Source organism: Nilaparvata lugens, chromosome 2, assembly GCF_014356525.2.
Source record: "Nilaparvata lugens isolate BPH chromosome 2, ASM1435652v1, whole genome shotgun sequence".
Classification (NCBI taxonomy): Eukaryota; Metazoa; Arthropoda; class Insecta; order Hemiptera; family Delphacidae; genus Nilaparvata; species Nilaparvata lugens.
The window spans coordinates 91,202,562-91,215,880 of NC_052505.1; the positions used below are offsets into that span (position 1 = coordinate 91,202,562).

The following is a 13,319-nucleotide window of genomic DNA, read 5'->3' on the forward strand; positions in this document are numbered from 1 at the left end:
GTGCTGAGGTTTCCACGGAATATAACATCAAACTGCTATTAAATTTCATTTTTACAAAAGGTTATGAAGATTTCATTTTTATAAGATTATAAATTTTCAGCAAACACCACTGAATTTCACTGATCATTTTTCAGTCTTTCTTTGTTATTCTGAGATTTATGAATGAATGTGAAAAAAAGCAATTAAATAAAATGTTGTAGTAAGGAAATTAAATTGATAAAGCAGTAATATTGGGTACCACAATCGACATGACAAGTGTGTTGAACATATGTGAACACATATGCTCTTCATACTTGTAGGGTCATCAGCAAAGGGTTTCAAATATGTTTCTATCTTTGCTACTATCATTTAGAGTAAAATTATTTTTCTGTATTGTTGGAGTTTGTAATCTTCCAGGGGTTTATTAATTTTTATTGGAGTTGTATATTTTACGTTGGAAGCGCTGTCAAGCAGCTGTTTTTCGTTCGAAGCATTTCGCATGAATGTCTTTTTCGTTCGAAGACATGTCAGTTCACACATGCTTGACACACTTGTTCTGTCGTTAGTGGCCACCCTTGGTTAAAAAAATTAAGTCTGTAGTATTGTAATATCGTACTTTAAAATGTGTTTAGATTGTTGGAAAAGAATTAATTACATATTTTAATCATAATTATCAATTAGCATCATGTGTTGAAACGTATTGAACACGGTCGCTTGTTCGATTGGATTCAACAATTTCAACTATATCGAGGTTCCACTGTAAATATTTATTATAATTTTTATCAATTTACATCTTGTCTTGAATGTGTAAAATAGTATTAAACTTGGTCACTTGTAAGATAGAAGGAAATATCTCACTGATTGGATACAAAGATTTCTAATATATTGAGGTTCCACTGTAAATATTTCTTATAATTTTTATCAATTTACATCTTGTCTTGAATGTGTGAAATAGTATTCAACTTGGTCACTTGTAAGATAGAAGTAAACAACTCACTGATTGGATACGACAATTTCAACTATATCGAGGTTCCACTGTAAATATTTCTTATAATTTCTATCAATTTACATCTTGTCTTGAATGTGTAAAATAGTATTCAACTTGGTCGCTTGTAAAATGGAAGGAAATAACTCACTGATTGGATACAACGATTTCTAATATATTGAGGTTCCACTGTAAATATTTCTTATGATTTTTATCAATTCACATCTTGTCTTGAATGTGTAAAATCGTATTCAACTTGGTCGCTTGTAAGATAGAAGACAAATAACTCACTGAGTGGATCCAACGATTCCAAATCGATATCGGCGGGATCAATGATAGCCGCGAATGCACTCTTTTTGGGCGGTTCCTCGTCGCCCGAACTAGACTTCCCGCCTCCACCGCCTCCGTTGACCATCTTGCCGCCTCCACCTGTCCCACCACCGCTACCGTTCACCATCTTCCCGCCCCCGTTCTGGCGGTTGGTACGCTCCACAATCTCCCGTTCGATCTCGGTGATCTGTCGCTTCATCAGCAACACGGTCGGGTTGTTGTTGTCGGTGTCGGACGTGTGCCCGGACGACAGACCGTCCTCGAGCACGGGCATGGTGGGGGCGGCAGGTGTCGGGTCGGAGGCGGCTGCTGCGACCGCCGCCAGTAGTGATGAGGCTTCGCTGTCGCAGTTCGAGTCGCAGTCGGTTGTCTCCGGCGACAGCGTGAAGTTGCGGCTCTGACCTCCGCCACCTCCACCGCCCCCGCACACTTCAGTCTCTAGCTCTTCACAACCTTCCTGCAACACACATCACAACGAATACTCAACAACTGTTTCCAGAAACGTCTATAATTTCAATATTCTAATTAAAATTCATTTATCGCCTCAAAATAATACACAAAAACAATAAATATATGAAAATTCTCTTCAAAGTACAAAAAAATATAATGTTTCCTAAGAATGATGCCCACATGAGCTCTACAGTGAGGTCCACGTTATAATTGCAGCGGAGAAAGATAGGAGGAAAACGTTGTCGAATAAATAAATATATTTTATAGTCATAAACCAACATTGATAATTGACAAAGTCACACATTTAACAAAATATAGAACACAAAATACATTCATTCAGGTACAATCAAAAAATTCGTTCAAACAATAAAACGGTCTTTCAACAAGCCAATTAAAAAGTATTTTTTGAAATGAACAATGTTAGCACATTTGATCTCTGTAGGTAACTTATTATAGATCCTTAGTCCTATGCTGTCATAATGCTTCATGCTTGTGGAAAGACGTTGATATGGTATATCAATTTGATGTTTATACCTTGTATCATGAGCATGAATTTTGCATCTTGTCTTCAAATTAGGTAAGTTTTTCATGGTATAAAGGGTTACATTGTAGATATACAAATTTATGACTGTTAATAGTTCAAGTTTCTTGAAAAGAGGTCGACAGTGGCTCAGATAGTCTGCACCTGACAAAACTCTGACTGCTTTTTTTGCAATAATAATACTTAGTTGATGTGGCTGCTGTTCCCATATATTAAAATACCATAGGCAATTACGCTTTGAAAAAAAGGCAAAGTATGAGTTTGGACGCTGTCTTGTCAATGCCTTCTATAGATGATAGCAGATACAGGTTTATTGATATAATATTAACTGTTCATTCTCGTTTAAAATAATCAATGATATTTTATTAAGCAATACATTATATTTTTTAATAATTTCTTTTTGAATTTGAATAACTAAGATGAAATATTTTGTTAATTAATTACTAATTCTACATTGTTAAAAGACTATCTGGCGTCAGAGCAAAGCAAGAAAGATATAGCACTATCTGCTTTGTTGACTGATAGACAAGGATATCAATACCATTGCTAATCAAACACTGCCATTATAACATGTACAAAGGGAATGTGGAAATACACATATCTATAGGCTTGTGCAAAGGGAATGAGTCAGATAATAGTTTTGGGTGGGTTCCGAGCCACCAGGAAGAGATTTTACGGCTCATGATTCATATTCAGAGGAGTTGACTCAAGCGGTCACGTCACCCTTCCAACAGGAGTTGCAGGCGAATGATTCTGTTGCATAAGACATGAACCTGATAGATCAAAATTAAAGGAATTGTTGAGAGCATATTATATTTGATAGATTTAGCATGCTACAGTATAAACGAGTTTACTGTAAAAAAATGAATTTTAAACTGTCACTATTTCTCTTCAGCTTCAAGTTAGTTTTTAGTTTTTGACTTTTTCATGTACATTTCATGTATGTTTTGGAAAGAAATCAATGATTGATTCTCAACTAATCTAAGTGATAGCATAGTCAAACCACTCCCATAAAATGATCGAAATCAATTTTATTGGAATAAATAAAAAGTTAAGCCATTCTATAACTTGTTACTATTGTTAAGCAGAGTGATTTTTTGTCCTGTAGCCTACTTTTTGATTAATTTTTAAAACTTTTGGTTGTTATTTTTTTTCGGTTTATCGTTTGATAGTTTGACACCTTGTGAGACCGGACTCCCCTGTCTAATATTTGTCATCGTCAGAGACTGTTACTTGCTGGAGATTATTCAGTTGAAATAAAAATGTATATTTGTTAGGCTGGCCACTAACGGTAGGACATGCACAATACACATGACGTCATACATTGTTGTGTTATCGTAGCGAAAGGCTACGAGCAAAAGTTCAGGTTTTTGTATCTTCGATTTTTTGTTGTTTATTTTTTTCTTCGCCGCACAAAGTTAAATTATTCTTGTATCATTATAATTTATAATTTTCCAGTGTTGTATTTATTGTTATTGGTTATTTATTCAATTTTAGAAGCCTCCCGCTGATTACAAAACATGCATGATGAACATGTGTCGTGTCATAGCACTACCTCCGTAAACGGAGGTAGTGGTCATAGCCACCTCTAATACAAGGCCCCGGCCTACGATATTGCAACGTCGCAGCGTAGGCCTAGAATCTAATACATGATTGGTGAAAAAGATTTTAAAAAATACCAGCTGATCGTTTTCACCAATCATGTATTAGATTCTTCGCCTACGCTGCGACGTTGCAATATCGTAGGCCGGGGCCTTGTATTGGAGGTGAAACTATCAGTAAACTATCTGTTTTCATCAAGGCTATCATAGTTTTGGCGGCTGGAAACAATGTGCTCTAAATTATAGAATATTTTTTATTTCGTATCAATCGATCAAAACTATCAGATCTGTTTTTCAGGAAGGCTATCATATTTTTGACGGCTGGAAACAATGTGCTCTAAATTATAGAATCTTTTTTTTTCTTATCAATCGATCAACGTTTTGAGAAGTGTCGTGTTCTCTATTCCAGGACACAATCCAACTCTGGAGTTCATAATAGACAGGTCACTAACGGTAGGACATGCATGATTGACATGTGTGTACATGCATTACCATAGCCACCTCTAATACAAGGCCCCGGCCTACGATATTGCAACGTCGCAGTGTAGGCCTAGAATCGAATACATGATTGGTGAAAAAGATTTTTAAAAACTACCAGCTGATCGTCTTCACCAATCATGTATTAGATTCTAGGCCTACACTGCGACGTTGCAATATCGTAGGCCGGGGCCTTGTATTAGAGGTGGCTATGGTCGTGCATGTATACACATGTCAATCATGCATATCCTACCGTTGGTGACCTGTCTATTATGAGCTCCACAGTTCGATTGTGTCCTGAAATAGAGAACACGACACTTCTCTAAACGTTGATCGATTGATAAGAAATAAATACGATTATATAATTTAGAGCACATTGTTTCCAGCCGCCAAAACTATGATAGCCTTCATGAAAAACAGATAGTTTAATGATAGTTTTGATCGATTTATAAGAAATAAAAAATATTCTATAATTTAGAGCACATTGTTTCCAGCCGCCAAAAATATGATAGCCTTGACGAAAAACAGATAGTTTACTGATAATATTGATCATTCAGAAACATTAATTTTAGCAAATCACTTTATAAACAAATTGCCTACTAAGAAGTAGATTGAGAGCATGCAGCAAAATATTGAAACACACAAAAATAGGGTAGAAATTGGGTTCATCCAAATCCAGATATACATAGAAATCGATGCAAATAACTCGAATTCAGGTATCTTTAACGATAACATACACATGAACAAGGGTTTCATGACAAACAGAATAGGTTGATTCAGTAGGACTACTTTTATATGCAAAAAGGACATTCAGCTAAACTCATAAATGTAAGCATAATTTTTCCATGACCTGTTTTTCAATCAAGAGCACCTAAATTTCCATTCAAGCGCTTTCAAATCCCTCCCCCATTCAAAGGTACACATTTTTTAACACACATACAAACGTCTCCCCCATAGATTGAACAATATACAGAGTATTGAAATACATAAAATAAACCGGAATAAACGTCTAGAGTACGGAATAAGATTGAAATGGATGAACATCGAACATTGATAGCACATGCCGAATTTTGTCTAACGAGCATTAAACGTCATAGACGTTTCACGACATAGAAATGAACGATATAAACATTGACATGCGGTGTATTTTTGGAACGTAACCCCCTTACTTTTCAACTTTAATGGATAGATTGAACGTTCACATTTACGAAATTTCAAAAAATGTCATACTTCCCAATTTTATCAATGAAGAGTACAAGTTTTGACCAAAACTGTGTATTTTTGGCCCACACAATGTTGACATGCGATGCAATAATAAGTTTAGCCCCATAACAATACATTGATCAAGACTTTTCATATTTTAATAAAAAATGGGATAACTTTTTAATGGAGTTTGAAAACAATACCGGGTGTTTCAAAAATTAGTAGAATAGAATGTTTTTCATTTTTGATGATGTGGCGAAGTTTGGACAGTAATGTACACTCTACCACTTTAACCATGTCAATGAATGACCAGGTCATGTCATGAATGATCACGTTAATGAATGACGTGGTTTTAACAGGTTATAATATTTACAACAACAAACCATAGTGAAAAGATAGCATAAGTAGATATCACATGATATAGGTCATTCATGTTCCAAATTTCAAGCCGATTTACGGTAACTCGAGCCGATTACTTTCTATTATTACTGTTTTTTTTTTTTTGAGGTGAGAGTGTAGGAACGGCAATATTGACTGATTGATTGAGTGCATTATTCATGCAGATTACAATATATTATACTCTGGCTTATACACTTAAGGACTCGCCACACCAAGCTCGCCAGTACCGCCGAGGTAGTACCGCTGGTGGTAGTTTTCTCGGCTGAGCACGCCACACCGAAAAACGTCCGCTAGCGGTAGTCTCCGAGTAGTGAGTCTAGTAGTGGGGGGAGGGCGTGACTACAGCACTCAGCACTGCGCTACCTCTTCGAATCGCCTGCCATGTATTCAGGTTGAGCGCGCCACACTGAGCTCGCTTTGTCCGCCGTACTACCTCTCAGCGAACTTTTGTTGAATCGCCTAGCAGGCGGTCGTAGGTGGTAGTGCGCCGTACTACCGCTGCGGTAGCGAACTCGGTGTGGCGCGCTCAACCTGAATACATGGCTAGCGATTTCTAAAACTTCGCTACCGCCGCAGTAGCGAGCTTGGTGTGGCGTGCCCTTTATATAAATAGCTTAAAATAAATTATAAGATGAATATACATAATATAAACTGAAATAATTATTGAACTGTACATAAAAAAAGGATGTAACAAAATAATATTGTAAATAAAAATATAAATTTGAGTACCCTTTTTAAATTATTTCGATTAATTCAAAGACTTATCAGTCAAGGCTTGATAATGGCATTAGTAGCCGAAACATCGAAATAATTTCAAAATTGTACTCAGATTTATATTTTATCTATATTCAAAAGTAACCCTAAAAATAAATAAAAGACGAAGATAATATTGTTTTGTATCTACATGAACTGGCGGAGTTTTGACATATCAATGTCCATTCTTTGGAAAGAATATTCAAAATATCCTTCCCAGTGACACTCTACCAAAAGTATGAGAGACTACCAGCGTCAAATAGCTTCAGGAAAAAGAACTACTGGGACTATTGGCTTGAGTTAAGAGTGAAATTCTGAATATAAACGCCCAATGCCATAGGATATCTTCTTATCTTCTCTATGTTCAAACTTATAGCCTTATGTAATAAATAATATTATAACATGTTGAATAATAACGACTAGGACTAATGGCTTCTGTTAACAGTGAAATTTAGAACATGAACGCCCTATGCCGTGGGATATCTACTTATTCTATATGAGGGGGTCAGAATACAAGGGGTCCAAGTGACATTTTTAATTTTTTTGAGTTAGCTACAGTAATCGATAGCTGAACGTTGTAAAAATCTAGTATACAAGAGGTATAAGCGTGAGTCTAATCAGTGCTGACATCTGGTGTAAAGTTTTTAAACTAAATTTTCAAACAGCTGTTTATTTGATTAAGCAAGGGGTCCAAGCACTACCTCCGTAAACAAAGCTGTAGTGCATACGTGTGACGTCAGCACAGGTTCTACACCAATCAAAACACTAGCTGTTATAGATCAGCTGAAATCAACGAATTTTTATTGGTGTAGGAGCCTTACCTGTGCTGACGTCACACGAATGCACTACGGCTTTGTTTACGGAGGTAGTGGTCCAAGTGACTTGGATCTCTTGTTTACAGGACAAAGGTTGCTCGTATCCGTCAAATTAAATTTAACCTTGATTAAGCCATGTCACCAAGCAAAAAAGATACCTCAAGAACCAATTAGCGAATCAGATAATATTGCAATGAGGTCATTAATTATTGTTCAATTGCTGGTAAATTTGATAGATTTATGTGTAGCTATACAATAGAGTTTTGTTTAATAAACAAGGGATACAAGTGATACTTCTTATCACTATTTAGCTGATAATTGAGAGGGGAGAGCAATTTGGGACATGAAACTGTACGTTTGATTTGGTAAAAGTACACTGAATAGGTGAATATCATTTCTATATTCATTTCATGAATGAAGAATTAATTAATGTAAATAAACTTTAGGCTCAATTTTCTCGAAACTAACAATATGTCTCTTGGACCCCTTGTATTATAACCCCTTCATATTTTCTCTATGATCAGACAAATGTAATAAATGTTGAAACCCCGTCATTAGTTTTGAAACACCGGGTATTACGGCCGTACACTAACATCAAGATCGGAAAGCACAGAAGAGAGACATCTCTACTGACCTGTAAGTTTAGCAGGTCTATTGTAGTAGGATCCCCATTGCTACTTGGCTTTCTTACTGGATCTGAGGGGGTTTCGTCCTGAGGCTTTGCTAGCCTAAGACCAACGTAGGCGTTGTCTCCACCCTGCCTTCTCAACTCATAGTCTAGCTCCTGAATGTAACAGAAAATCCCCACTAAGCGCTCGTCTCACCACTCAATTACTACTACGTTTTTGTGAAGCGGTTGGAAAGCTGTATCAGTAAGCGAGTGTAACATAACACAGATCCTGCATCATGCAAATCTTTACTTAAATCTTCTAATGGTTTCGAATTGTATTCATCTTATGTTACATGAGTTTTTCCGGCACGTGAACGACTATTGTGATTGTGGCTCGTGTACTAATAACTTAAGTGGATTTACTATTCCGTCTGATAGCAACTGATGAATAACAAGTTACTAAAGTGATTGTGGCTTGAGTACTTACTGAAGTGGATTTACTATTCCGTCTGATAGCCACTGATGAATAACAAGTTACTAAAGTGATTGTGGCTTGAGTACTTACTGAAGTGGATTTACTATTCCGTCTGATAGCAACTGATAAAAACAAGTTACTAAAGTGATTGTGGCTCGAGTACTTACTGAGTGGATTTACTATTCCGTCTAATAGCAACTGATGAAAAATGACTAAGTTACTAAGTTACTAAGAACTCTGAGAGAAAGGTTTGGGGAGAATAACTCTAAAAGAGACACCAGATGTAATTCAAACAGGTTGAGGATTTAAAAAAAATTGTCACAGTAAGCCTGGTTTCACCTTAGACCAGTTATAGAATAGTCATGTCCCATTGTATATTCATACTGAAAGTCGATGAAGCCAACATCTACTGCCAAATCCACCCATCTTGACGTCACCACAGTGACGTGTCACGCATCGTATAGAAATTATAGAAAACTTTTTTGAGTTTGTTGTGTGAGCGTTTGTGGTGTTCAACTTACATTGTTGTTAAACATAGCTTGTTTTCCATAGCAGATTGTTATTTATTTATGTAATTATTATTTATGAAAATGGTAATCTCCTGCGCAGCATATAATTGCACTGAAATTTTTAGGAAAAAAGTGGAATATCTTTTCATGCGTAAGTTAAAATTTATACACATAATATTGTAAGTTGTAACTGTAATATTATCCTTGGTTATGATGTATGAACTCATGCGCATGACAATAAATAGTTTTGTAGGCTCCGTACCTTATTATTTTCAAAACACATTATAACTTGAAGCCGATATCACATAACACACATTATAACTTAACCGATATCGTTTTTGCCCGTAGCTAGAAATAACCTAAAAACACCATGAATCTGAAATAGACACAATCTGAAAGTTTCCTATACGATGCGTGACGTCACTGTTGTGACGTCAAGATGGGTGATATGACAGTAGATGTTGGCTTCAGAGGCTAGACTTCCCAGCGTGTCTATTCTATAACTGGTCTAAGGGTTTCACCAAGCTCGATCAAGACAAAGGCCCGGTTGCACAGAAGCCGGTTAAATTTTACCGTGATTAACTTCACGGAAACAATCATAGAGGGCGTTTTTGATAAGACGGCTTCTCTGCTTAGTTCTCCTGGAATTAATCACGGTTAAAATTTAACCGGCTTTTGTGCAACCGGCACTAAGCCTGATACTTTTCAAATTACCACCTTGAACGTGGTCAGATCAGCAATGGTTTAAACTAGTGCACTTGTTCAATTATGCCAGTGCACACTTGTAAAGCTGGGTTTCCTTTATGCGTAAATGCCGTCGTCGACCACGACAGGGAGAGAATCTCAGATTAGGTAGATTTCATTTTGTCTACATAACCTAAAAGATTATGTTCAATTATGTTTTAATGGGGCAGGTTGAGCTTATACTTTTTATACTTCTAAATGGCGAAATGTTTATTAGAAATGTTTAATTCTTTAACAATAAAGACAAATAATGAAAAGTTATTTAATCAGCTGTTTTAGCACACTTGAAATTTGGACAATATGAATGTCAACAATGCTTGTCGTCGTCGACTGCAGAAATTTACGCATACAGGAAAACGTAACTTTGAGCGTACTGGGCTTGACCATGTTCAAATGTCTTGACCACGTTTGATGAAACCAGACATAAGTTTATGATGATCCATCATTACTGTATAGACAGCACATTTCAATAGAGAAATATAAATTGGCAGAACCTAGTCTACAGCATTACAATAAATTGCCCATTACACTACAGCAAGTGCAGTATTAAATCCAAAATGTAGACTGGATCAAGGCCAGTAGATGAACTAGTTCATCTCTAGTTCATCTAGAGTGGCCTTGACTGGATTCAAAACTGTGGAGGGGTTTTCTTAATGTCTTTCTAAGGTCTCAGAACTGTAGAGTTCATTCTCAATTTTTTTCTTAGAAAATTTGACACCTAAACTTCTATTTCAATTCTACTATTTGATTGAACACTAAAGTAAGGCGCACACAGATCGTCATCGGACGGACGGCACGCATCGGACGATTTAAATGCATCAAATCTAATCGTCCGATCCGTCCGATGCGTGCCGTCCGTCCAAAGACGATCTGTGTGCGCCTACCTTTAGAATATAGATCGGTTTTAATATTGGACTTGAAATATATGAAATTTCTATTAATTAGGAGATATATTATAATAAATCCGATTGAATGGAAGTAGTAGGTGATTATTACTATGTATCACTAAGTAGAAGAGAAAAAAATTGGTTCAGGCCAGATGTTTATAATAAGCTTTAACAATTCACTTGTATTATGAGGGTTGCTTTCATCCTACTTCATCCACAATAAGTTTCAAAGTGGCGGGCATCAGTGATAATCGTAAGATTCGATAGCATGCAACTCTACAAGATAGGTTAGATTATTTACTTTCAAGAATATATTTGAAATTGAATGAAAAAAAGGCAGCTATTATCGTCGGTCACGGGACAAAAATGCTACTAATCAAGTAAGGATGGGTTGCAATCTGAATGCACCTAATTCTGAAGCATCTACAGAGAAAGCAAGGGAAAAGTGAGCTAGAGTGAGCTAACAACACAAGTCTATTTATTTGTAAGGGCATAGCTGAAGATCAACTAACAAAGGAGTGTCAAGCTGAATTTTGAGCTTAATCTAGTATGAAGTTACTTTGGGTATTTAAAAAAAATGTGAATTGATAGTATCATTTGACAATTTTTCAAATTCTGAGTTCTCATAATTTATGATAGAAATTAGAAAACTAATCAAATTTATTTAGGATTATTCACTTCAAATTCAAATTACATTTCATGGCAACCCTATTAATTCATAAAATTAGTAGAATTGATGGTGATGTTGTGAAATCTCTCCATAATAAGAAAACAAAGATATTGTCAAATTTCACTAAAATTTATTAAAAACTTTAAAACAGAACCACGTTTACCAAAATGATGCGTTGATGCGTTGGTAAACGTGAAACCATGGTTCTGTTTTAAAGTTTTTAATAAATTTTTAGTGAAATTTGACAATATCTTTGTTTTCCTATTAATTCACTTTCATAGTATGTCAAATCGCCTGTCTATTCTTCCTACTAGATTCAACCGAGACACACAAGGCGTTTTTTCAGACGATTCACCACGACACGACAGGACGGAAAGCTCTCCGATTGGCTGATTGTCGATACGCCAACACAGTTGTTATTCATCTTGGTTTGTTTTTTTTCAGATTGAATTGATTGGTTTGTTTTTTTCAGATTTATTTCAACAATTTTGCAAGTTTGTCGCCTGATGAGATCGGACTCCCCAAATCCTCTTTGATCCAATCCCCTTTGTTTTCAGTCACTTCTCAAATCTATCACATAGATTTCAGTTGAACGCACTGAAATCTTTGAATACTGCTCGGTTAAGATCAACCTCTGCCGTTTGGGAAGTTTGAAATGTAATTGACCGAGCGAAGTGAGGTCCAAGATTCAAGTCGATGGTTTGGCATTTCTCTTAATGTTTAAATGTTTAAATGTTTAAATGTTTAAAAATGTTAAAATGTTAAAATGTTAAAATGTTAAAATGTTAAAATGTTTAAATGTTTAAATGTTTAAATGTTTATATGTTGCGCATTTACGGCGAAACGCGGTAATAGATTTTCATGAAACTTGACAGGTATGTTCCCTTTTTAATTGCGCGTCGACGTATATACAAGGTTTTTGGAAATTTTGCATTTCAAGGATAATATATAAGGAAAAAGGAGTCTCCTTCATACGTCAAATATAAAAGTAAAAATCAGACTATAGAATTATTCATCATAGATCAGCTGACAAGTGATTACACAGATGTGTGGAGAAGCCAGTCTATTGATATATTTCCATAAGGTCTATAGTTTCAATCACTTGTGGATGAGAATACTGCGTGAGGTCTACTGTTCTCAGAGCTACTAGTTTGTTCCTTCGCTTATTAGAATACGGCAATCCTAAAACTCTTCACTCTTTTAGAAAAGCTATAGTGAGGTCCACGTTATAATGGCAGTGGAGAAAGATAGGGGAACAACATTGCCGATACTCTGCTACAGGTACAGAATGTACAGGTTTATTGATGTAATATTAAAACTCAACTCACACTTACGCGACTCAGGTCGAGAAGAGACTCGACTCTAGTGGAGAGCATGTGTTTCCAAATGGTGACACTCAGACCAGTCGATTCTACTCTTCGCGACGTCACCATTTGAAAACACATGCTCTCGACTAGAGTCGAGTCTCTTCTCGACCTGAGTCGCGTAAGTGTGAGTTGAGCCTGACTGTTCATTCTTGTTTAAAATAACCAATTATATTTTATTAAGCGAGAAATTATATTTTCTAATAATTTCATAATGGATTTTCATAATTAAGATTAAATATTTTGTTAATTCTACATTGTTAAAAGAAGATCTGGTAACAGAACAAAGCGAGGAAGAGATAGCGCTATCAGCTTTGTTGTATGGTAGACAAGGATAGCAAATCCTTAACAAGGATAGTTAATTCTACATTTTTAAAAGACGATCTGGCAACAGAACAAAGCGAGAAAGAGATAGAGCTATCCGCTTTGTTGAATGATAGGCAAGGATAGTAATACCATTGCTAATCAATCACTGTCTTTATAACGTGGACCTCACTATACTGATTGAGGATCACTAACAACATATT

At 36.0% G+C, this 13,319-nt stretch overlaps 1 protein-coding gene across 1 annotated transcript in view; it reads right to left on the reverse strand.

Annotated features, from left to right (window-relative positions):
* The window catches only part of LOC120349720, a 68,791-nt gene that overhangs the window by 32,849 nt on the left and 22,623 nt on the right, over positions 1-13,319 (reverse strand). Inside the window, exons 9-10 of the mRNA XM_039420255.1 lie at positions 8,168-8,317; positions 1,256-1,751 (exon numbers count right to left, since the gene is read on the reverse strand). Coding sequence (XP_039276189.1) covers positions 1,256-1,751; positions 8,168-8,317 — 646 coding nt within the window. The remainder of the gene's footprint in view (positions 1-1,255; positions 1,752-8,167; positions 8,318-13,319) is intronic.